This window comes from Eucyclogobius newberryi, unplaced genomic scaffold (genome assembly GCF_026437365.1).
Source record: "Eucyclogobius newberryi isolate DKJ021-1_F unplaced genomic scaffold, fEucNew1.0.hap1 SCAF_6, whole genome shotgun sequence".
NCBI lineage: Eukaryota > Metazoa > Chordata > Actinopteri > Gobiiformes > Gobiidae > Eucyclogobius > Eucyclogobius newberryi.
Genome location: NW_027316278.1, coordinates 38,520,457 through 38,545,495, shown reverse-complemented (window position 1 = coordinate 38,545,495; position 25,039 = coordinate 38,520,457). Strand labels below are relative to the sequence as shown.

The 25,039-nt window shown below is 44.3% G+C and overlaps 1 protein-coding gene, 1 long non-coding RNA gene and 1 other non-coding gene across 3 annotated transcripts; 1 reads left to right on the top strand and 2 right to left on the bottom strand.

The window, feature by feature from the left end:
• Nucleotides 1–4,386: 4,386 nt before the first annotated feature.
• Nucleotides 4,387–11,334, bottom strand: mat2ab (methionine adenosyltransferase 2Ab). Its single transcript, XM_072432684.1, has 9 exons — nucleotides 11,204–11,334; nucleotides 10,141–10,218; nucleotides 9,934–10,056; nucleotides 7,722–7,834; nucleotides 7,499–7,642; nucleotides 6,667–6,885; nucleotides 6,391–6,573; nucleotides 6,165–6,298; nucleotides 4,387–5,717 (listed from the first exon to the last, which is right to left on the bottom strand). The coding sequence occupies exons 1-9, from the start codon at nucleotides 11,295–11,297 to the stop codon at nucleotides 5,615–5,617; spliced, it is 1,191 nt and encodes a 396-aa protein (XP_072288785.1). The 5' UTR covers nucleotides 11,298–11,334; the 3' UTR covers nucleotides 4,387–5,614.
• Nucleotides 11,335–11,788: 454 nt separating this feature from the next.
• Nucleotides 11,789–13,915, top strand: LOC140347525 (uncharacterized). Its single transcript, XR_011924374.1, has 3 exons — nucleotides 11,789–11,880; nucleotides 12,604–12,766; nucleotides 13,269–13,915. It is a non-coding gene; the product is annotated as an uncharacterized lncRNA (long non-coding RNA).
• A 6,337-nt stretch (nucleotides 13,916–20,252) lies between these two features.
• trnal-caa (transfer RNA leucine (anticodon CAA)) lies at nucleotides 20,253–20,335 on the bottom strand. Its single transcript has one exon. It is a non-coding gene; the product is annotated as a tRNA-Leu (tRNA).
• Nucleotides 20,336–25,039: the final 4,704 nt, after the last annotated feature.

The window sequence follows — 25,039 nt, the reverse complement described above, 5'->3', positions numbered from 1 at the left end:
AAAACAGGGGTTCCTGGCCAGCATGTCCATATGGCTCCTCTCTGGAGCCATATGGACATGGAGCTCCAGGCTCTCAGCGCAGAGCGATAAAAGCCTGAAGTTCTCGACAGATCCAGTTCTTTCAGGTCCAGGTGGAATAGATGTTTGTCGTACCTCAAACTCTCCACTTCTTGCAGCAGGACTGTCACTGTCACTGTCCACTACTGCTGAGGACCATAGAGGAACCGCTGTACAGCTCTCAGGCGAAAAGCTGCCAATCGGCCGGAAAGGTCCAACCCCTGTCCTCCTTCATCCACGGGCAAGTGAAGCACCGCAGCCCTAAGCCAGTGGATGCCTCCCCAGACGAAATCCACCAGCCTCCTTTGAATATTTGCCACTACAGAGTCTGAAGGTTGCAACACAGTGAACCGGTGCCAGAAACAGGAGGCAGCCAAAGTATTGGCCACCAAAACTCTCCCCCTGTAAGACAGCTGGGGCTGGACCCAGGTCCATCGAGACAATCAGGTGCTTACCTTTTCCACAAGACCTGCCCAGTTCTTAGTCTGAAATAGCTCGCTCCCCAGATACATCAGTGCTCCACTGCAGTCCTGCTGGAAGGGAGGGTCTCACCTCCTGCGCCCACTGTCCTTGAAGATAACTTTCACATTTATTTCAATTTACACAGGCAGATGAGGCACATTCATAGAGGCGCAGCACCTGCTGCAAAGTCACCACATCTGATTGCCCCGCAATGACCTCGTGATATCGTCCGCGTATGCCGACACGCGAAAGGGATGTGATGCCAGAAGAAGTCCCCTCGAACCACTCCTGAGCTGATGGAGCAGAGTCTCAATGGCAATGACGTAGAGCATTCCTGATGAAGGACAACCCTGTCGGATGTCCCTACTTACTGCCACCGGCCAAGAGAGAGAAGAGAGAGGGCGAGAGGAAGAGAGAGGGCGAGAGAGGGCGAGAGGAAGAGAGAGGGCGAGAGGAAGAGAGAGGGCGAGAGGAAGCGAGAGGAAGAGAGAGGGCGAGAGGAAGAGAGAGGGCGAGAGGAAGAGAGAGGGCGAGAGAGGGCGAGAGGGCGAGAGGAAGAGAGAGGGAGAGAGACAGAGAGGAAGATAGACAGAGCGAGAGAGAGAGGGAGAGACAGAGAGAGTGGGAGAGGAAGAGAGAGAGAGGAAGAGAGAGGGGGAGAGAGAGAGAGGGCGAGATGAAGCAAGAGGGAGCAAGAGGAAGAGAAAGGAAGAGAAAGGGAGAGAGGAAGATAGGGTGCGAGAAGAAGAGAGGGAGAGGAAGCGAGTGTGAAAAAGGAAGAGACAGGAAGAGAGGGCGAGAGAGAGGAAGAGAGTGTGGGAGAGAGACAGACAGAGGGAGAGAGTTAGACATTTATTCAGTCTAAAGCTCGAGAAAACAAGAAACTACTTCCAGTTTATCTCCCACTTTTTCTGCATTTATTCCACTTCTCTGCCTCTACTCTACATTTAGTTTGGAGAGTGTTGGATGTGTCGTGCTCTTGATGTGACTGTTGTGCTGTAGAGCGTCACTAAGCAACCACGGCCCGTCCATAGAAAAGTTCAAATCTGTAGTAGATGATGTCGCATCACGAGTGGTGACAGGGAACCCTCAAATTCATGACTGAACCCGCTCCGTACAGGCCACACAGGCCCGTTAGGACTTTAAAACATGGGACAGAGACCAATACACAAAAGGTGACGTTTATTAAGCTGCATAATTGATATAAGTTCAATAAATTCAAAACAACATTCACTTCACATGGTGCATTATTTCAGATGGTGTAGTTTTAACAATGCGTAACGTGACAATCAGTCCCAGATCAGTTCTGTCAGGCCCGTATGATGTCGCCCTCGTGCCCGAAGAGCCAGTGGAGACGCCACCCAGGCCGGCTCCCTGGAAGGACCCCAAACGCTGCTGAAAGGCACGTTTGGCTCCCGAGTTAAGGACCAAAGCAACGCACAATACGACACCCCGAGCCGACAACCCGAGCCGACAACCCGAGCCGACGCCCCGAGCCGACGCCCCGATCCGACGCCCCGAGCAGACGCCCCAATCCGACGCCCCGAGCCGACGCCCGAGCCGACACGTGAGCTAAACTACTTTGAGGCCACCACGCCTAACACTGACGGTAGCACTATTAGTTTGCCACTGTCCGACAGTCGGCTGCCCAGTCTGTAGCTCTGCAAGCGGCCATCTTTGTTGTATGTCAGAGGTCAGAGGTCGGGCAATGTAACAGACCCTTTTATAGGGCGCCCTCACCTCGGTCACTACACGCAGGTAGACAGTAGACCGTCCTGCTATTAGTTTCTGCTTCTCCGTAGATGTCTTCTCTGCTTGATGCTAATGATTTTACGCTTCTCGAACATATTGACATGTTTTCCATGACCACGGGATTTGTCTTGACACATGGTTGTTTCAGAAATGAGGAGCCCCTCACCACATGAGTTGGGTTTAAATACCATGTTGCAGCAATGATCCATTCGGAGGCACAGACCTACGTCAAAGAGGGTCTGTTTTCTACCAGGCACCAACCAGCCTAAAGTAAAGGCTGTTCCCTTACAAAGCAAGGGAACAGCCTTAAAGGTGCCATAACATGCTTTTTTTCACGTTTCGTAGTCTACCTTAAGTGTATAATTGATAATAATAAGGGTTGTGCAACACCCTTAACATAATAGTAAAAAAATATCACCCAGACCTTGGACCCCCTCACCAACCCGGAAATGCAAACGGCTTGGTTTGATATTCGCCCCCACCCTTGTGAAGAGCCATCTGGCTGCGGGAATCAATCAAAAAAACACTCTGGACATATATGATGCACAAATAGCAATGTAAGAAGGTTAAAAGCTCTGAAAAGTCGATTTTGCATGTTATGGGACCTTTAAGTTTGTAAAATAAAGCTGTGCATATTTGGATGAATCTAGAGTGGAATTTGATTGGTGGCAAAATAACTCTAATAAATGTGCTGAGTTGAATCAAAGTGAAGGTTTATTACAAGATCAAGTCATCGTTTGGTGAGAAATTATTTTCTGGTTCTGGGTTGCCCAGGATTTTTTTTCAACAGTTCTAATGAAATGGCCACTGGGGTCTGCACATGACAAAGTTAAACTAGCAATACCCTATCCACATAGTTAAATAGATTTGTGGTTTTCTCTTATCCAATCATCTTGATGTGTGTAATTCCTTTTCAGCTAAAGCCTCTTAAGACTCTTAACAATCCACTCCAAAGCCAAACAGTAGAGACAAGTCTAGACTATACAATAGGAATATGTACATTTGCAGTATATGGATCATTTTGTGTACATTTTGTGTGTGCTTTTGATAAGAGTTTGGTTTTCATATTCAACTTGGGAAATCAACTAGGCTCAGTGACTGTTCAGCCTATTCATAGTTAACCTCCTGGAGCCTCGACAAACCAGCCTAAATATAGTTTAGGTTTAGCAGATTCACAGCTGCGTCACAAGATCTCAGAATATCAGCCAAATTATACAAGGCACGTGCTCTTGTGGAGCCCGACCATCTACAGCGAGCCACCTGCACACAGCAACAAAGAAAGGCAAAAACTTGAATTCAGAAAAGTTATCTTGATTTTCTTTGTTTGAATTGGCTTTAAAATGAAAATATAAAATATACTATACTACTTTTTCCAACGTAAAATCGCAATGTCATTCAGACCTTAGTCATGTTCTAAGCCTTTCTATTGTTTAGTTGTTCTGTCACAACTGTGTTTCATGCCTGGAGTGACTCACTAAAGCCCTGAGCACCAGGTTCAATAGTCCTTGGATCTTGGTCTCAAGTATCAAAACTTGCCGTGTAAGGATGACGAGGCAAACTAGGGTAGTGCAAACATCTTTTATTAGGATTCAACTTTGAGCCAAGTTTTGAATGTGGATAAATCAAAGACAAGGAAATAAATGCCTGAACCAGTTGGAGTCAGGAGCCATTTCAGCTCATTAACTCAGTAACTCCTCAAAACATCTGAGTACCACAAAGATCACACTGTCGTTCTGACGAGGTTAGTATTAGGTTAAAAACATCTCTTTAGCTATGCATGACTGAGAGTTGAATCCATATTTTATACATTTTACTATTGCCATTAACGTTAAGATTTCAAAAGCATAAAGTATTTTGTACTTAGTTTGTAATCAGTTACCTTTAGAATGGTGTTACACAAATAAGCTTGCTTAATTTGACAAGTGCTTCTTCCAATTAAACCAATATATGTGATCATGTAGTTTTGAGACAGAATTGACAAGCACCTCATTAGCCTTACATTAATTACCCTTTTGGGTAGTTATTGAACCGCTTTACCAGCCTCATCATGAATGTGTGAATGTGCAGCAGCAGACACTGCTGTAGCATTACAAATACAAGACAGAGGCAGAAACTGATGGAGTGGTTGTTTATTACAGAGCATCTACACATGAGACTACAGTGTGGGTGTTTCTCTGGAGGGGGAGGGAGGGATAGAGGAAAGCATTAGTAGAGCAATAGAAAAGGCACTCTAGCTTATGTCAGCATCATGACCACTGAAGGACGGGCTGTAAACAAGGCTGGTTTCTCTGTACAACACCAGCCACATCTCTGCCTCCTCAGGGCCCTCAGGAGCCGAATTCATTGCACCAGACAATTTCAATGGGATTGCAAACACTAAGAACCTAATAAATATAATATGCAGGTAAAAAATAAAGTTGACACTTTTTTTAGGAGGCAGAACAAAGCTTTTCTGTAGCACACTTTGGAACCTCACGTCAAATTCTTTTAAAAAAACAGTCTAGAGTCCATACCAATATTAAAGCTACCATCTGAAGGTCAGCTTCTCTGTATCACGCCATCTTTCAGAGAACAAATAAATAGTGGAGGAGTTTGAGGACAAGCTCAGAGAGCAAGGCAAAGAGGTCCCAGCTTCAGAGCACAGAAGAGCAGGTTTCTCTGTAGCTACATCTGCCATCAGTGCACTGAGCCAAGACATGCCAACATCATGTGCAAAAAGGACGAGTCTATCATTTAATTTCAATGAATGAAGATCAAATTTGTCTTTAATTCAAGTATCACCAGTCCCAGGGCAGACCAGAGCAGACAGCAGCTTCTGACTTTTCTGTATTACGTCAGAAAACTGCTCCAGTCTGTGCGTGGGGAGTCTGAGGAGCTGCTCGGTCAGAAACTAGTAGGACTTGGCTTTTTCTTTAGCCTGCAATGCATAGCTTTTTAGTGAAAACAGCAACAACCCTTCAATTTTATTGTTGCTGTTCTAGCAACCTCCGCAAAAGACTATGGAATTAAGCAAAGAGACGGGAATAGAGGGACACTGCAAACAGGGCCATCTGACACCGCAACACCTACACCAGTAGCACCATGACCTTAGAAGGCTTGAAACATGTCCCACACTACAGGACATGGAAGACAAACCATTGAGGGGGAGGAAAAATGCCAGAGAACCTGAAACCGCTCCAGGTGCAGGACTGAACACGTAGAACCCAAAGATGTGCTATCAGTAACACGAGGAGATGTGAGGAGGGATTCAGAGAGACTAGGATTTAAGGGCATTTCTCTCCCGGAGACTTGAGGCTTCTCTGTAGTATACACCTACAAGCCTGGGGAGAAAAGCTTAACAGGTTTAATATTTGAGCTTTTTGGGCATCTCCCATGGGAAAGATTCTCGGCCAAAGTGACCATAGGCCGCAGTCCCCTGATAAATGGGCATCTTCAGATCCAGCTCCCTGGAATACATAATCGTTACATTTAGCAGCAGTCACAGACAGACATGCAAACCCACACTACAGGTCACAACTAGGTTTTCATGTAGCTCTTTCTTAAACATTACATATTAGCATACATGAGACCGGCTACATACAAGCGTACCCACCCTTTATGACCAGGCGCTCAGGTCAGGCATGCAACAAACTGGACACTTACCACATCCCTGAGGGCAATGACTGTGTGACTGGAACACACACACACACACAAGCCACTTATCGGCTTTATTTAAATAACATGGATCCAGTAGTGGAACAAAGCCAGCGATGCAACCGCTCCAGAATACTGTAAATGTTTAAACACTAACTCATAAAGCAAAATTATTCTGGCTATTTGGAGGCCTACAGACTACAGTGAGACGGTGTCTAACTGCAGCGCTTAAACTGACTGGACTAGTTTCTCTAGGTTACCTGACAATGACTCCAGGACGCAGGTCAAAGTTCTTCTTCACAATATCCAGCAGCTCGCGCTCACTCTTGTTTGACGTCCCATAGTGGAAGATGGAAATGGACAAAGGATGGGCCACGCCAATGGCATACGCCACCTGGAACAATACGCGTCATTGACTCATGTTTGTATATATTTTTTTTTATTGACCCTTGGTCAGAGGCAACGTTCCATTAGAAAGGTTCTCACCTGGACCAGGACTCTCCGGCAGAGGTTCGCCTTCACCAGAGACTTTGCCACCCAGCGGGCGGCGTACGCAGCAGAGCGGTCCACTTTTGTGTAGTCCTTACCAGAGAAGGCCCCACCACCGTGAGCGCCCCAGCCTCCATAGGTGTCCACGATGATCTTTCTGCCCGTTAGTCCTGCGTCGCCCTGAAACACAGGATGACGATAGATCTAGATCTATATAATGACATGTCCCCTCTGCCCTGGGCCAGCACAGGTGTCGTGTAGTGCCCCAGTTACCTGCGGGCCACCGATGACAAAGCGCCCACTGGGCTGCAGGTGGTAGATGGTGTCATCATCCAGATAGATGCAGGGGACCACAGCTTTGATGACCTTCCCTTTCAGGGCATCCCTCATCTCGTCCAGGCAGATGTCCTCATCATGTTGGACTGAGATCACAATGGTGTGGACACGCACAGGCAGCATGGCCCCGCGGTCCTGCCGGTACTGCACTGTCACCTGCACAAGACAAGTCACGTTTAGTTAAAGACCCCATCTCATGCTATTTTTACTGTTTCATAGTCTACCTTAAGGGTATATTTAATAGTTGTTGTGCAACACCCATAACATAATAGTTATGAAATATCACCCCAGGGCTCAGATGAAGGACTTTCTCTTGTACAGCAGCAGCTGCTAAACAATCGGCTATTTTTTTCAAATTTGTATAACAATTTAATAATTGCATATCAAAACACAAAAGTGACTAACAATCAATATTTTCCATTGATGCAACAATATTATTCATTTCAAATGTATTTGTAAACATTCTATTGAAAAAATAGAATGTGTGTTGCATAAAGAGTGGCCCCCGTTGGTCTGCTCATCCCAAGGAAAGGATAGAGACTGTTCTCTAGCTAAAGACTGCAGGAATCTATCAAACACTCAGGGCACATACATGAAGTACCAATTGCACTGTAAGAAGTTATAAGCTCTGAAAAGCAGATTTTGCATGATACGAGACCTCCAGTGATCCAAATTTTAACAAACAATCCTTAACATTGTTATTTCACATTTAAACAAAACCCTTTTCCCTAATGCAATAAGAACCAGTCAGCCCCCCCCCCATCAGTACCTGGGTCTTGGAGTCTGGTCGGAGCCAGGGCAGAGTACCATTGCGCCGCAGCTCAGCCATTTTGGAGTTGAGTTTGTGTGCGAGCATAATGGTCAGGGGCATGCACTCCTCAGTCTCATCAGTGGCATAGCCAAACATCAAACCCTGGAAAAGAACAACAATTCAATGCAAGTCTGAGACTCAACGACCATGTGACCCCTGGAGGTCTTAGGCCTTATCTGACCTGGTCCCCTGCACCGATGTCCTCCTCGTTCCGGTCAACGTGAACTCCTTGAGCGATATCGGGCGATTGCTGCTCCAAGGCCACCAAAACATTGCAGGTCTTGTAGTCAAAACCTAGAACAGAAGAGCGCTCACATGTCAGGGCTTGACATTAAGAATCAAGTACTTGCCCATTACATTAATGTAGTACTTGGATACAAACCGCCATAAAACACCAAAGACGACAATGTCCAAACTATAAAAAAAGTTACATGGACATATTTTGGGGTTGCTATTTAGTCACCTCTCCATTATGCATTTTTTGTAATTGTAATATAATTGCACAGCCCTATTACATTTGAAAAAAAAAAAAGTATCACTGTAGCTTTAGTCTTCTTTATATGTGAACATTAGGCTACATAAAGTATTATATTAATGACCCTTTTTTGGCCGTTTTTGGTACCTTCAATTTTGCCCTGATATACTACATTAAGAAATGTTTACCAGACCAATGTTGGGTATCTTTTTTTTCAGCACAACCTAACCTATATGATCAGTTGGTTAGTGTTTCACTTTGACATACTATTTCAACATACTGGACCTAACACACAGAAAACAAAGTCCGTCTAGAAAAATTATGTTGTTTTATTGTAAAACCCTCAAACATGCTCAACCAAGCATTTAAAAAGGTTCAAACTGAACCACAAGGTGCAAATATGAACATATAAAAGTATTCTTGTGATATATACACAAGCAATAAACAACTATTTACAATAAAATGTGGCAAAATGACCATGCAAGAACTATAATAATTAAAGCCACGGAGCGGCGATGATGGCTCTCGCCTTCCCACCTGTCCATGTTTTCTGCTGCGTTTTGCGTCAGACCAAACGAAGCTCAGTAATTCACCGTTGATGATTGTGTAGTTTGCGATTCAATTAGTAAGTTTGTCCTGACAAATTGCAAGATTGTGCTGAACGCAGACCTGAGCAGGGAGAAAGAAAGAAAGAGAGAGCCTCGGTGACCCGTGACTTTTCATTGATGTTCAGGGGGTCAAAAATACCCCAGTTGTGGCAGAAAGAATAAAGTCTAAAGAATAATAATTCTAATGCGGCACGAGAGGAAATGCCCCATCAAAATAAGAGGAAGAGGAAGTGAAGGCATTCATTGTGCCTCTGCTGGCCAATTGTGAAAATACACAATATCTGCAATGCACTTTTTCCATGGCGTCTCGAGGAGAATATAATCCATGAGTTTCAAACAAATCAGACAATGTTGAGTCTGTCACACAATGGGTAGGGGGCGCTATAGAGTACATTTGTAACATGGGTTTTATTTCCAATCAGACATAAAAAAACACATTAGTGAGTGAAATATGAGCTCCGTAGATCAATTCCATTAGGCGTGACTTGTCCTTGAAAAAACAGGAAATTAAGTCTTTTTTGAGGGCGTGTTACGCAGAGACCGTAAAGAATAAACACTCTTTTGAATATTACATTTCAATGTCTTTAGACAAAAGGCGTTGTTTTGAGCTCGATCGGACAAAAAAAAAAAAAAAAAAAAAAAAAAAAAAAAAAAAAAAAAACTTAGGACAAGTATGATTTTGAAAAAAAAAATAAAAATAAAAAGTCAAGCGTGGCTGTGCCACTTTGATTCAACATGGCTGACTTCCTGTTTATCATAGAGCGATGCTCCAGGTGCGTTATACTCTTCCAAAAAGGTCAAAGGTCGCTCTATCACTGTCCCAAGTCTCATGTGCCTAGGCCAAAGATGAAGCGTTTCATGATTTTTCTTTTTGAACTAGTCGGCACTGTTGCCACGGGCGTTCTCGCAACCTCCATTTTATTGGAGTCCGGGCCGAGCCGATCGTGTCCATGTCCCCATGTGTGACCTATGACCCCATGTGTGACCTATGACCCCATGTGTGACCTATGACCCCATGTGTGACAGTCATCAATGTTCAGGGTCAAAAATGCCAGAGTTGTGGCAAAATTTTACCATGCAAAACTACAATAATAAACCATGGCAAGAACAAAGACCCGTTCCATTCCATGGAGCCAATAAGCTGGAACCATTGTTGGGGACCAAACTGAAAATGTATTACATTAAAATGATAAGAAACAATTATTGGCCAGCCAAAAAGTTTAACTTCCCCTGACAAGCGAACAACAGCTCATGTGGAACCCAGCCAGTATTCCCATTATCCAAGACTCAACAAGCACAAGTACACTTACCTTTGGCCGAGTCATCGTATCCAATTTGGCGAATGGTGTCACGAACTATTTTCTGGTAGTCCACCACGGCCCGCGACGTGACTTCTCCAGCCAACAGGATCATCCCCGTCTTAGCAACAGTCTCTGAAACAGACAACAGAAGATCTCAAACACCACGTTTACCCAGAGTCATGAGCGGTCGACAGGCTGCAGCCCGCGGCAACCTACCACAGGCCACTTTAGCATCAGGGTCCTGCTTGAGATGAGCGTCCAGAACAGCATCACTAATCTGGTCACAGATCTTGTCTGAAACATAAAAAAAAGAACATGCATTAGGGTATTGATGAGCATCGCATACATATATGAATACATTCAGTTTGAACCACGAGGGAATGAAAAGAAAAAAAAAACACGTCACCAACATTTGTATCATAATCTGTCACTTCTGTTGGTCAGCAGCATGTTTAACACACTTGGGAAATACGAGGCAGAAACAAAGCATGATCTCCAAACAAGGCTGTAAGAAAGTGACATTTGGCACTTTAGAGGTTAATTTTATGGCCCATGTTCTGTCCAAGCGCGGCACCACTGCACGTGAGCGGCGCGTGTGCCGGCCGGGGTCGGGACGCGGCGGCACACGGGGGGTCTCGGGACGCGGCGGCACACGGGGGGGTCTCGGGACGCGGCGGCACACGGGGGGGTCTCGGGACGCGGCGGCACACGGGGGGGTCTCGGGACGCGGCGGCACACGGGGGGGTCTCGGGACGCGGCGGCACACGGGTCTGAACACGCCAGCGCCGGGAGAGAACAGGACTATTGCATTACAACAGTCGCCATTGCGTCATATGCACGTGGGGCAGCGGTATTAAGCGCGCGCAACACACCGGAAAACAGTAGGCGCGTGCGGACGCCAAAATAGTCATTTTATTCTTGTCGGTTTAATATTCCTTACATTAACGCTGCAAAAACGGGCCTTTCACAGTCAAACAAGGCACTGTGGCCCGGGCTGCTGCGGTGATACACGCGTGAACGCTCAAAATGCGTCAAACGTGCGTCGCGGCTAATGGATTCCACACGCGCGGATTATTACTGCGGCCGTGCACGTTAGGCTAGCTCGTGTTAGCAGCTAGCGTGACTTACACAAGCACAACCCGGCCCTGCGGGCGAAACAGGCGCTCACAATCCACACGCAAGAAGTCTGTAAATACCGCAAACGAGTTATGTCGTAACGCAAAACTACACGTGAAGAAGTGCGGCGTAACCGGGGCGGCGCGTACGGTGCGTGTCTTACCGGGGTGCCCTTCTCCAACGGACTCCGAGGTGAACAAGAAGCAGTCTTCGTCAATGAGCGCGTTGTGAAAGCCGTTCATCTGGCCGTTCATCATGGCTGCTGCTGTTGTGTTACTAAAGCGGTGTTAGAAGTATAATACGGTGTTATAATGATTGTGATCAGGACCTCTGCGCGGCTCCGTGTAGCTCCAGAACGGTAAATCTCATGGCGCAGACACGGCGCACTATTTAAGCATAGAGAGCTGCGTGCGTGGTGACGTCATGAGGGCGAGGAGGGGGCGGGCCGCAACGTAGCGCTGTGTGTACGCGAGGGGCGGGGCCATGGAGGTGGGCCCATGGATGTATTATATTATCTGGATAGGCCACGCCCCCTCTGCCTCTGGCTCCACAGTGAGTAGTGGCCACTCCGCAGAATGCAGCCTTTTGGTCGGACCATTTCAGGAGTTCGGCCTCTAAAATTACCAAACATGCTAAATTGTTTTTAGTCTAAAAATAAAATAGAAGGAATTTCATTCTTCAACTGTTTCTAAAATACTTAAAAAATACATTTTTAACCTTCCGGTGAACGGTGTACGCGCACCGAGCGCGCACGTGACCCTCATGAACGAGCCTCAGGAGAACATGTGACGGAAACTAAACACAAACAGAAGAATGTGACCAGACGAGACCACGATACACGTAAGTTGTGTTTGTATGTCATTCCTCACGATTCACACATCGTTCCATATGAAGTGTAAAACAACGATTACACAGTTAACACAAGTTAACACGAGCTAACACGAGCTAACGTAAGCTAAAGTTTAGCTACACAAAGATGCAATAACACGTCGTGATGGCTCGTGCTTCTGCAAATAAATAACTAATTATTTCTCTTACTAAATGTTCTATTAGACAAGAGGTTATGCACAGATCAAGGAAAACTAGAGAAAGAAGGGAAATAAAGTGATGTTTGTATTATGTGCTATAAAAAACAACCAATAATTCAAATATAACCTGCTGAAATGGGTCATATCTTACATACATAAATGTAAAGTTGTTTAAAAGTGACAGTCGTGTCTCACAGGGGCTGAGACCACATTTGAGGTTTTATTACATATTTCATAATGACGTGTGCTGTGTTTAAACAGCAAAGCACACGCTTGTTTTCTATAGGAATGTCATGGATTTACTTCCATGGAATATGTAGAGATTTAGCAAACATGTCAGTTATGTTCTAACTTCTAAGGTTTAAACTTATGCATAAATAAATGACTTTTGGTTCTAGCTTTAAAAATTAATGTGAAAAGAGGAACTTTTGTTTTACAGAGCGAAATGTAAATCTGTCAATAACATATTCCAGCTTTTCTCTGTTAAATGTGCAGAATATATCAATGTTCTAATGAGTATCTTTCTCATCTTCAGAGCTGACCAGTGAGTTTAGTCTGTCTGTGCTGTCCAGAGCTCTACAGGTCACTGCAGGTCACTACAGGTCACTGCAGGTCACTGCAGGTCACTACAGGTCACTACAGGTCACTGCAGACACAGAGTCATCTCAAGTAAACTCCTGACGACTCCAAAGCAAAAGGTATTTTAATAATAACTTCTGCCTCGACTAAAAGTAAACTGTGTAGAATCAGTATTTTTAATTTATAAAATGTCTGTTTTGTTATGACCAAAAAAACTAAATGATAATTGTTCTTCAAAAGAGCCACTGATGTGTCACATGTGTCTGTGAAGCAGCTTCAGGACAAACATGTGAAGTGTATGTTATATGACTTGTATAATCTAAAACATGTGAAGTGTATGTTATATGACTTGTATAATCTAAACATATGAAGTGTATGTTATATGACTTGTATAATCTAAAACATGTGAAGTGTATGTTATATGACTTGTATAATCTAAAACATGTGAAGTGTATGTTATATGACTTGTATAATCTAAAACATGTGAAGTGTATGTTATATGACTTGTATAATCTAAACATATGAAGTGTATGTTATATGACTTGTATAATCTAAAACATATGAAGTGTATGTTATATGACTTGTATAATCTAAAGCTGTGACATGTTCTGTTTGTCTCAGTCAAACGATGGAGCTGAACGGAGCAGTTACTGAAGTACAGAAGACTGCGTAGCCATGGAAACAAAGTCTTGTTAAATACTGAGATATTCAGTATTTAACACAGTAATGTCACATTCATGTGCATATAACTGATGTAAAAAGAGTGTTTATTTTACCATTATTATTAGTATTATTTTGTCTTACGCTGTTTTTATTTTATCTTTATTTCCCCCTCCATTCTTTATTAAGGTATGAGAGGTTCTGTCTAGAGGAGTTTTTGTTTATAAGAGTTCTTCTATTAAGATCGATCTATTAAGAGTGTTTTTTAAACTTCCTATAAGTGATCTGTCCTTTTCCTCTGTATCTACTGTGTTGCAACAACGAAATTTCCCCATGTGTGGACAATAAAGGAATATCTTATCTTATTCAGTTTGTTCTATTTGACTTATACAGGTTGTTTTATCATTGTTAATATTTTTATGTTGCACTGAATCACCAAAGCAAGTTCCACTGTTTGTGAATTCTGTTCTTTGACAATGGAATAAACCTTTTCTGATTATATTAATGATGATAATAATAATGAACATTACACAGACTCCAAAACCCCTTAATAAGGGACTCCCACATTGCAGCTTTAAAACTCATTGGAGCTTTAAAACTCAACTAAAACTGGCTAAAATCAATTTATCATTTGTAGTTATAATCAGATTTGCATTTATTGAACAAGTTCATTCATGTTCATTATTTGTATTAAATACATTAATAAACAAATGTGTTTTGTATTTATTAAAGATTGACATGATACAAAAACGACACAAAAGGAAACTGAATATAATTAAATACTGCTTAACTCAATTATGTAACAGAATCGATGATTATATTTTATATTTCTTCTCATATGATTAAAAAAAATGCATATTGGCCAAATTATATTATGTAAATAAATAACTGAAAAGTTAATAACAAAATAAATACCCAAACCAAAAACTACAGAAAATGATGAGGACGTTATTACACCTCTAAATGTAATTCATTGTCATTAAACCAGACTTTTTATCTTAACACTTCTTTATAATTCTCTTAAATATCAGAGCTTTACATCATGATACATGTATATTTATAGATGGATATAACAACATCATTATACGTTACGTAAACAGACTATTTCAAGCCGAATTATTCCAAAAGTCCGTGTTGACTTCTCAGTCTTTCACGCTGCTGTGACGTGCGCGCTCCCGACGCCAAAGCCTCACGGCGATGACGTCACAAAAATGGGAGGAGATATACCACTGTTCAGGAAGTAATGCGGAACTAAAAAACGTTTTTGGAACCATGCGCCAATGAGCAGCTCCATAGTTTTCAATGGCGGCCATCTTGGCTTCCGGGGGCTTGGGTGGGCCACGCGGATGCTGTCAGCCTATTCCTTCGGTCGGCACTAGATCATACGCTCATAACTCACGGAAGTCCGGTTAGTACCCCTTTGTGCCATGCTGGAGATTTTGGGTTCGACTCCCGCTCCGACCTTTATTTTTTATCGTGTTTAACTTTTTTTTGACTTAGTCAAGTTTGAAATATGTCGGTGTAATCCCTCATTCGTCCAGGCGTGTTCCATAGTAGAAAAAGCTTCAGTTGTAGTCATCTGGACTCAGTTTGAAAAAATAGACGTTTTGACTCATCCAAGAGTCATTGTCAATAAAAGAATTTAGATCGAGAACTCCGATATTTATACTGTTCTGTGGTAAGACCCGCCCATTGGGAGGAGCCTTCCTGAAGTAGAAAGAGTTGTTTGTTTCAACAGAAACTCCCCCCTTGTATCTACCGAGCTAGCCTATTCAGAATCTTAATGGGCTATTAGAATCCTCTTTGTCTTTGTGAGACCCTGGCTCAACCACCCTGAGTACCTGATTAGCATCTAAATGTCCTGGTCCTGGTCCTCTACCTTTCCAGGGGTTCAGTAACCCATTATAAATAACAGGAAGATAGAATCTGAGCCCTCCATTTCTGTTTAAAGAGGGTCTTTCTTTTTTAACAAAAATAGCTTCCTTGACTCCTCTTTCAAACCATCTTTTCTCCTGCTTAAAACCTTCACCTCACCGTCTTCAAACGAGTGATTAGAGGCTTCAAGATGGAGATGCACGGCACTCTGAGGTCCTGAACTAGTATTTCTTCTGTGCTGATAAAGCCTCTTGTGTAGAGGCTGTTTTGTCTCACCTATGTACCGTTCTTTACAGCTTTCTTCACTGCACTCCCAATGGGTGGGTCTTACCACAGAACAGTATTAATATCGGAGTTCTCGATCTAAATTCTTTTATTGACAATGACTCTTGGATGAGAGTCGAAACGTCTATTTTTTCAAACTGAGTCCAGATGACTACAACTGAAGCTTTTTCTACTATTAGTCAAGTTTGTTACATTTTTCCCTCTCATCTCCCAACTACTACAAAAACTTAGGGTTAGGGGTTAAGGGCTAGGGATTAGGGTTAGGGGTTAGGGGTTAAGGGTTAGGGATTAGGGTTAGGGGTTAAGGGTTAGGGATTAGGGTTAGGGGTTAAGGGTTAGGGATTAGGGTTAGGATTAGGGGGTTAAGGGTTAGGATTAGGGGGTTAAGGGTTAGGGGTTAAGGGTTAGGGCTAAGGGTTAGGATTAGGGGGTTAGGGGTTAAGGATTAGGGTTAGGGGTTAAGGGTTAGGGCAGGGGTGGCCAACCAGTCAGAGACTAAGAGCCACATTTTTTACTGTGTTACCGCAAAGAGCCACATCATACACATGGCACACATGAACATCACCCCATCCCTTCCTCTCACACACACACCTCTGCCACAAACAAAAACATAATATTTAAATACCATATTGAAGTTCAATATTGGTGGTTTTCTTTTAGATGAGAGCCGTCTTCCCGTATTTTGGACGGGGTATTTTGAAATGTGGACGGGCCTTTTCGAGTGCAAGGACGGGGTCATTTTTAATAATAAATCTTAGAAAAAAGAGAATATTATCATTAAATCGGGCCGGGAAGCGTTTGATTAAAGTCCGCCTCGGCCCGTGCCATGACAGTTACTGTTTACAAGTGAAAATTTGCATGCTGCGCGCTGAGTGGTCGACAAAGTTTGTGTGCTTGGCTCTGATTGGCTGCTGACCTGTGGTCCGGAAAATGCCGAAGCTCCACTTCCGTGCGGGCGCCGCTGATCACCATGAGGGCGCCTCCGCGCACGCAGAACGCCGTCTGGCACAAACAAATGTTGATATGAACGTAAAAAAGCCTCATGAAACCAGGCAAAGAGCCGCATGCGGCTCGTGAGCCACGGGTTGGCCAGGCCTGGGTTAGGGGTTAAGGGTTAGGAGTTAAGGGTTAGGGGTCAAGGGTTAGGGTTAATCCTGTACTACGTGTGAAGTGGAACAGACTGTAATGCAATGAAAAAAGCTTTTTAGAGAGATAATCATTGCCTGAGCTGTATCAGCGGGACTGAACTCAGACTTCCGTGAGTTATGAGTGTATGATCTAGTGCTGACCCGACCCTAATCATACATGGTGTGTGCTCAGCGATTTGTTAAAGGTCAGCAAAACCTGACATTTTTACAGATCGATCCAAGGAGCTAAGCTCTGTAAAAGCTGCGTTTGGAGTACATATTATGAGCAATGACGTTTGGAAAAGTGTGTGTGATCATTTATCTGTGTGATTCCACTGAGCCGTCTGGTGGGCTTTGGATTGGATTGAGCGAAACAAACCCGACTTGTCATATATCTATTCAGAGCAGCGGCAGTGACATTTTTGTGTGGATTCCTGGGTGGATAAGTTAGCAAAAGAGGCCCTTCTCCAGAATAAGGGTGAATAAAAGATAAACAGTGCCAAAGGAAATGGTATAAGGAAACTAGACGGGGATATTTTGGATGTCAGCACTCAAAATTGCAGACTTTTATTAATCCTAACAAAATCCAACGGAATTAATCAGGTGAAAATGATACGACTGAGAGTGATGCATTATGGGTTTGCAGCCTACTTAAAAATCACTGGTGAACATCAAAATGGGTTGTGGTTGTATTTTTTTGCATTGAATTAAAAAAAAAAGTAACTTTTAAACATTGTATTTTTGTACAGTGAAAATTAAAACACAGTACAAACTGATTTTAATACATTGTATATTAGAAGACGCTGAAAATGTTTACACCAATTTATTTTGCACTGAATTAATAATTGTATTTTAGTAGAAAAAGATTCAGTTGTATCGTTTGGACTCCGTTTTGAAAAAACTAAATGTTTCGACTCTCATCCAAGAGTCATCCTCAATCTGTGAATTTAGACCGGGAACTCAGATATTTATCCTATTCCGTGGAAAGCCCCGCCCACCTGGCAGGACTTCCTGATTATTTTTTTATTTAATTTTTTTAATTTGATGTCAAATGTATTTTCTTACAAATGGTATCTGCATCTAAGACTTAGATGCAGATACCATTTGTAAGAAAATACATTTGACATCAAATTAAAACAATTCTAAGTCATAGTTCTACCACTACCAAAAGTGGAAATAACGTTTGTTTACTTCATCAATTCAGTTGTAAATATGTATTTGAGGGTGGTACCACAGGTCTTCCAGACCTGTGGTACCACCCTCAGCTTCAGGCTCATGTGGAAGACATGCTCCATAACTCCACACAGTTCATCTGCGCAGGACTTAAGGAGCCTGAAGCTGATGCCGTCAGGTCCTGCTGCCTTCCTCACTTTAATCCTCTTCAGCTCACTCCTCACCTGTGCTGCTGAGACAGTCAGTGGATGGCAGGGGGACTGTGTGCTGGGGGGATGGGTGAGTCCAGGCGAAGTGGGGAGCTGATGGTCCATGGCAGAGAAGTGAAGAGGAGCAGATACAGGGCATTGTCCAGCTGTGGAAGAGGGAGCATGCAGCTGTGCAGGGGGAGGGGCGGGTGACCGATCAAACCTCAAGAAGTGAGCATTTAAATCATTCACCCACTGTAGGTCTCCCTCTGTCTGGGCAGGGGGGATTTTGAAGCCCGAGATGGTTTTCAGGCTCCTCCACACTCCCTGAATGTTCTTCTGCTGCAGCTGCTCCTCCATCCTCCTCTTGTAGCCGGCTTCAGCCTGCCTGATCTTCCTCCTCAGCTCCTTCTGCACAGTCCTCAGCTCCTCCTTGTTCCCTGACCTGAAGGCTCTCTTCTTCTCCTTCAGCAGAGCCTTCAGTTCACGGTTAATCCATGGCTTGTTGTTTGGAAAACATCGCACCGTCCGGGAGGGAACAATGTTCTCAAAACAGAAGTTGATGTAGTCCGTGATGCACTCTGTGATGGTGTTGATGTCCTCCCCATGTGGGCCATAAAGCTCAGTCCAGACAGTGGTGCTGAAGCAGTCCCTCAGAGCCTCCTCGCTCTCAGCAGACCACATCCTCACCTCACGGGACACCACAGGCTGCATGCGCACGATGGGTTCATACACAGGCCTCAGATGTACAAGGTTGTGGTCCGAGCTGCCCAGGGGAGGGAGGGGGGAAGAAGAATAAGCCTCCTTGGTGTTGGCAAAAAACAAGTCCAATGTTCTATTGTTCCTGGTGGGGCAGGTAACATACTGGGTGTATGTTGGTAGAACAGAAGAGGGAGAAGCGTGGTTAAAGTCACCAGAGATGAGGAAGAGAGCCTGTGGATGCCGTGTTTGCAGCCCACAAGTGCAGGAGAGCAGTGCTTCACAAGCATCTTCAGCATTGGCAGACGGGGCCACATAGACTGCGATCAAAATCACATGTGAGAACTCCCGGGGCAGATAATATGGCCTCAATAGCATCTGTTATGGATTGAGCATCAAATTTAGCCTAGGATACCCCCAGCTGAGCGTCAGATGCAGGGGGGTGGGCTGGGGGTTGGGGGGATCTACGATACCCCAAGTTGAGCGTCTGATGCGGGGCGGGGGGGTCTACGATACCCCCAGCGAGCGTCTGATGCGGGGGGGTGTCTACAGGGGGTCGGGGGGTCTACGATACCCCCCAGCGAGCGTCTGATGCGGGGGGGTGTGTCTACAGGGGCTGGGGGGGTCTATGATACCCCCCCAGCGAGCGTCTGATGCGGGGGGGTGTCTACAGGGGGTGGGGGGGTCTACGATACCCCCAAGTCGAGCGTCTGATGCAGGGGGGTGGGGTGGGGGTTGGGGGGGTCTATGATACCCCAAGTCGAGCGTCTGATGCGGGGCGGGGGGTCTACGATACCCCCAGCGAGCGTCTGATGCGGGGGGGTGTCTACAGGGGGTGGGGGGTCTACGATACCCCCCAGCGAGCGTCTGATGCAGGGGGGTGTCTACAGGGGGTGGGGGGGTCTATGATACCCCCCCAGCCGAGCGTCAGAGAGATAGAGATAGATATGGATATAGAGATGGATATCTCTCCTTACTAACGTGATCCCTTGTCTCATCTGCCTGAAGAGTGGGTCCAGCTCGCCTCCGACGGTCCCTCTTCTGCCTGAAGAGTGGGTCCAGCTCGCCTCCGACGGTCCCTCTTCTGCCTGAAGAGTGGGTCCAGCTCGACTCCGACGGTCCCTCATCTGCCTGAAGAGTGGGTCCAGCTCCAGTCTCCTCGTGTCCGTCTGTCCGTCTGTGAGAGTCGGATCTCTCCTTCACTGGAACTCCTCCAGGTTTCTACGCTTTTTTCCCAAAGAGGTTTTTTTTGTAGTTTTTCCTGGCCGAGAAGGAGAGTCTAAGGACAGAGGACCCTGGGACATCGTCCCTCGCCACCACAGACATTGTCTGACTTCATCGCCACCACAGACATTGTTGATTCATTTCTCCCTGTGGCCCTCAGAGGCAACTGTTGTTGTGATTTTGGGCCTTACAAAAATAAATTGATTTGATTTGATTTGGATATCACGTCAACGGCTATTAGCCCTACTGAATTACCGTCATGTCCCGCACGAGACCTAGGTTTCTTCAGCTGTTAGAAGAAGAAGAAGGGGAGCGCGTCATCGGGGACATCTCGGGAGAGGGGAGAAGGAGAACCTGGCAATATTTGTCAAGAATACCAGGAGTGGGATTTGAACCCACAAGGGCTACCACCCATCGGATCTTGAATCCGAAGCCTTAACCGCTCGGCCATCCTGGTGAAAACCTGTAACGGCGTTGCTCATTTAAAAGGGGTGTCGGTGCCTGTTACGACTACTGCTGCGATTACGACTACGACTACGACTACTGCTGCAATCGCCGCCGCCGCTACTATTTTAAATAAAGGATGTGACGACGACAAAAAAGAAATGCTATTGTGTCAATTTTTTTCAATTTTATTTGAAATAATAAGGAAAAAAAACAAAAAACAAAAAAACAATTGTGTCCTTACGACAAAGAAGTGAGAGTAAAACGGGCGTGCGCAATTGCGACACCTGCAGGTTGAGCGTTTAAGGCGACGGACGCGAAGTCCGTTGGGGTTTACCCTGCGCAGGTTCGAATCCTGCCGACAACATCAACCGATGTCAACAGTTCCAGAAAGAGCACAATCTTCAAAGCCAAACTCCTTCACCACAACGGCTCACATCACAAACTGTTACTGAAGAGGACAAACCTGCAGCAGAGCAGAGGCTCTATTCAGGGCCCACTACAGCGGAGCAGAGGCTCTATTCAGGGCCCGCTACAGCGGAGCAGAGACACAACTACTAAACACACCTTTTGAATTTGATTATCACATCTTTGGACCAGTTGCTCTTCAGAGACTCACAGCTGGGACCAGGACCAAGACCAGGACCAGGACCAAAACCAGGACCAGGACCAGGACCGGATTTTCTTCTGGTTTTAGATCCAGGTTTGTCCAGTTTCCTCCTGAAGAAAACAAAAGGATCAACACTAAACTAACAGCTGCAGCAGAGGCTGTGGTGTTGCGTTTGTCCTGAATGTAAAACTGAGCGTCTAAAGCCAGTCCTCTCTCATTAAAAGTGTGGAGCAAAGTTCAGATTAAATGAGACAGTTTTTTTGTCTTCACTGATTAAGTGTCTGTCGTCTTTATGTTTATAAAATCAACACTACAAGACATTTTCATGTGTTTGTAATAAAAAAGTCATGAAAACCTCTCAGCTCTAGTGGAATCATGTCACTGGTGTTTCTTTTATTATTCTCTTGTCACTTTATCACACTCTGTCCTCTTGGTACAGAAGAAATACATTCACTTGAACCTAAACTTAAATCCTTTCTAATTGAAGTCCAAAATGCAGTGAAGGGAGCAGACGTTTTCCTGTCCCAGTGTCTCACAGCGGCCCACCTCCCAAACTGAAGACAAGAGGACAAACCTTGTAGAGTCAATCCCACAGTCTTTAGAGCGGTCAGTCTCCAGACACACAGAGCTCAGACCAGGACCAGGATCACAACCAGGACTGGACGGGTCCATCTTCTCCTGAAACCACCAGAGCAGAGGGAAAGTCACACATCTATAATATCAATCTAAACCACTATTACAATGAGCAACAACTCATTTACACCAGAAATCACATGATTTCTCCTTGTATTTAGTAGTTAACTGTAACCTGCATAGTTTATTTTACATTTTGTTCTTTGTAATCCATAATAATATTGATTTAAGACGGCGAAATAATAGAATTGTGTTTTTACTTGCTGCTGCGTGACATGACAGGCTATAAATGATAATGTAGCAGTGCGTGCCTGCCATCTTCTGCTGACATATATGGCCACAATAATAACCACATTTATTATACTTTTTAACTTGTCTTAACCAATATGAAAAGCTGCCACCCGACGCAGCCACCGACGCAGCCACAGCCACCACTGAATGCCCGGGCAACAGAATTCTTCCCTACATTTGCTACTAGACCCACAGAATTCACATATGAAAACAAGCCGAATTTAATGCACTCGCCTGTAAGAGATGTTACTTTGCCACTTTTGTCACGTGAGCTCCAGTATCATTCTCCGCCTATGCAAAGGCTCCAAAACACAATGACACAGTACGGTAATACAATTGATCACTTCTCGTACAACAACAATGCTTGTCTGCGCTCCCGAAAAGAGAAATCCCAGTGTTCGATGGTAATCCACTGAAATATTACACTTTTGTAAGAGTGTTTGAAAATGGCGTTGAATTCAACACAACCAACAACTGTGATAGATTATATTTCCTTGAACAATTTACAAGGAGACATGCAAAGGAGCTAGTGAGAAGTTGCCAACATCTTGAACCAGAGAGCGGTTACACAAGAGCAAAGACTTTATTAAAGGAACATTATGGGAATGAGCAGAAAGTGGCAGCTGCTTATATGGAAAGAGCCTTGTCCTGGCCCCAAATCAAAACCGAGGATGCCTTGGCATTGCAGGAATAGTATTATAGTATGTTTCTCCGTGGCTGTTGTAATATAATGGAAGATGTTCAGTATCTACACGACTTGGATACCCCCTCCAGCATGCTTGAAATCATAAAAAAGTTGCCAACTTACTTGCAACATACAAGACACATTCACCATGAATAAAGGCGATAACAAACACTCACGGTCCCGCTCTGGAAGTAAAGAGACCAGCTTTGCCACAGCTATTGAGAAAGAACATCAGTTTGGAAATCCGGTCAACAATACTCAACAAACGATGGATAAAAATTGCCTGTGTTGTGAAGGAAGACACACATTGGAGGAGTGTACACAGTTGGAGATGCTGCCACATGAAGTGAAAATTGGCTTCCTAAAGGAGAACGGCTTATGTTACAGTTGTATGTGTAAAGGACACATCAGTAAGGAATGCCGGAAGAGGATCTCCTGCTTAAAATGTGTCCGGAAGCATCCAACTGTATTGCACAGGGACAACATGAGTACTGACCGGACCGAGCAGAACATCTCTGGGTCTGTGGACAATGCCCTGGTTTCAACTGGTCTTACAGGGGCTGGTGAACAGAACTGCAAGCTGCCTATTGTGCCAGTCCAGGTTAAGGCCAAACGAGGTAATAAAACCATCTACACCTACGCCTTCCTGGATCAAGGAAGCACAGCAGTGTTCTGTACAGAAGACTTAATGCATCGGCTGCACCTGACAGGAAGGAAGAACCAACATTCTTCTCAGAACCATGAGTCAGGAAAAGGTTGCGAGCAGCTTCATTGTGCCAGAGTTGCAGGTAGCTCCATTAGACAGCGGCAAATTCATTGACGTGCCAAGTGTCTATACACAGGAGTCAATGCCAGTGTATCGGAGCAACATTCCTACAAAGAAGGATCTAAGAAAATGGCCACACCTGAGACATCTTGCCTTACCTCAAATCGACGCAGGGATTGATCTGTTGATTGGCATTAATGTTCCTAAAGCTATTGAGCCACAAGAGGTTATCAGCAGCATTGACGATGGACCGTACGTAAGGACTGTGCTGGGTTGGACAGTGAATGACAGGGAACAGTGGGCAGGCCATTGATTGTGAGTCAGTGACGGTGAACAGGGTGTGTCCATCGTGAACTTAGAAGAAATGGTGACGTCATCTGCTAAACATTTAGATGGTCACTATAAGGTCCGTCCGCCACAGAAGGAGCTGAACATCAGCATGCTTAACATTAAAAGAGCTGTTGAACAGAGGCTGAACTATTTGAAAAGAGTCCACCTAAAGAAATCTGTGGTGTGGTGGAGGTGCAAGAGGAGGCTGTTTAAGAAGAGAAGATGCAAACAAGTTGAATACGTGTCAGACTTGTTCTGGAAACGTCGGATCAAGGAATACCTTCCACTAAACTGGAAAGGAGTCTTATTCCTGGGGATATTGGGATTGGTATGGACGGTACTGCGCCACCCAATTCTTGGATAATTGGACACGTTTTGGAGACATTTCCTGATCGGAAAGGATTAGTTCGTCAAATTCGGATTAAAACAAAGACTAGTTGCCTGGACTGACCTATTTCCAAGGTCTGTTTGCTTATGGAATCTGAGGCTGCGTCAGGACGTTGCAGGCCCTTGAAGTGACTTTTTCTTCCACCTTGGATTATTTACTTTTTGAACTTTGACCAAATTGACTCAAAGTGACTCTGAACTATGGGTCACGCAGCAACTAGAAGATTCTATGGATTAATTCATGATCTTGATTAGTGGACGTTAATTTTGTACATGGTAATTGACATGTCTCCTATTGTTTTGTAATTATTGTGGGATTCAATAATTAGGGGCTGGTGTGTAGGAGACAGTTTATGGGCACTGTGTGAATGTATGTGTGTATGTGTATGTGTGTGTATGTGTATGTGTATGTGTGTGTATGTGTATGTGTATGTGTATGTGTATGTGTATGTGTATGTGTATGTGTATGTGTATGTGTATGTGTATGTGTATGTGTATGTGTGTGTGTGTGTGTATGTGTATGTGTATGTGTGTGTGTGTGTGTATGTGTATGTGTGTGTGTGTGTGTGTGTGTATGTGTATGTGTGTGTGTGTGTGTGTGTGTATGTGTATGTGTGTGTATGTGTATGTGTGTGTATGTGTATGTGTATGTGTATGTGTGTGTATGTGTATGTGTGTGAATGTATGTGTGTATGTGTATGTGTGTGTATGTGTATGTGTGTGTATGTGTATGTGTATGTGTATGTGTATGTGTATGTGTATGTGTATGTGTATGTGTATGTGTATGTGTGTGTGTGTGTGTATGTGTATGTGTATGTGTGTGTGTGTGTGTATGTGTATGTGTGTGTGTGTGTGTGTGTGTATGTGTATGTGTGTGTATGTGTATGTGTGTATGTGTATGTGTATGTGTGTGTGTGTGTGTGTGTATATATGTGTATGTGTGTGTGTGTGTGTGTGTGTATGTGTGTATGTGTGTATGTGTATGTGTGTGTGTGTGTATGTGTGTATGTGTATG

Coding starts and splice junctions, on each gene's coding strand:
- mat2ab (XM_072432684.1), bottom strand. CDS start 11,297: ATGATGAACGGCCAGATGAACGGCTTTCACAACGCGCTCATTGACGAA. Junction 10,219..11,203: donor CGTTGGAGAAGGGCACCCCG/GTAAGACACGCA, acceptor TTTATGTTTCAG/ACAAGATCTGTGACCAGATT. Junction 7,643..7,721: donor ACATCGGTGCAGGGGACCAG/GTCAGATAAGGC, acceptor GTTCTTTTCCAG/GGTTTGATGTTTGGCTATGC.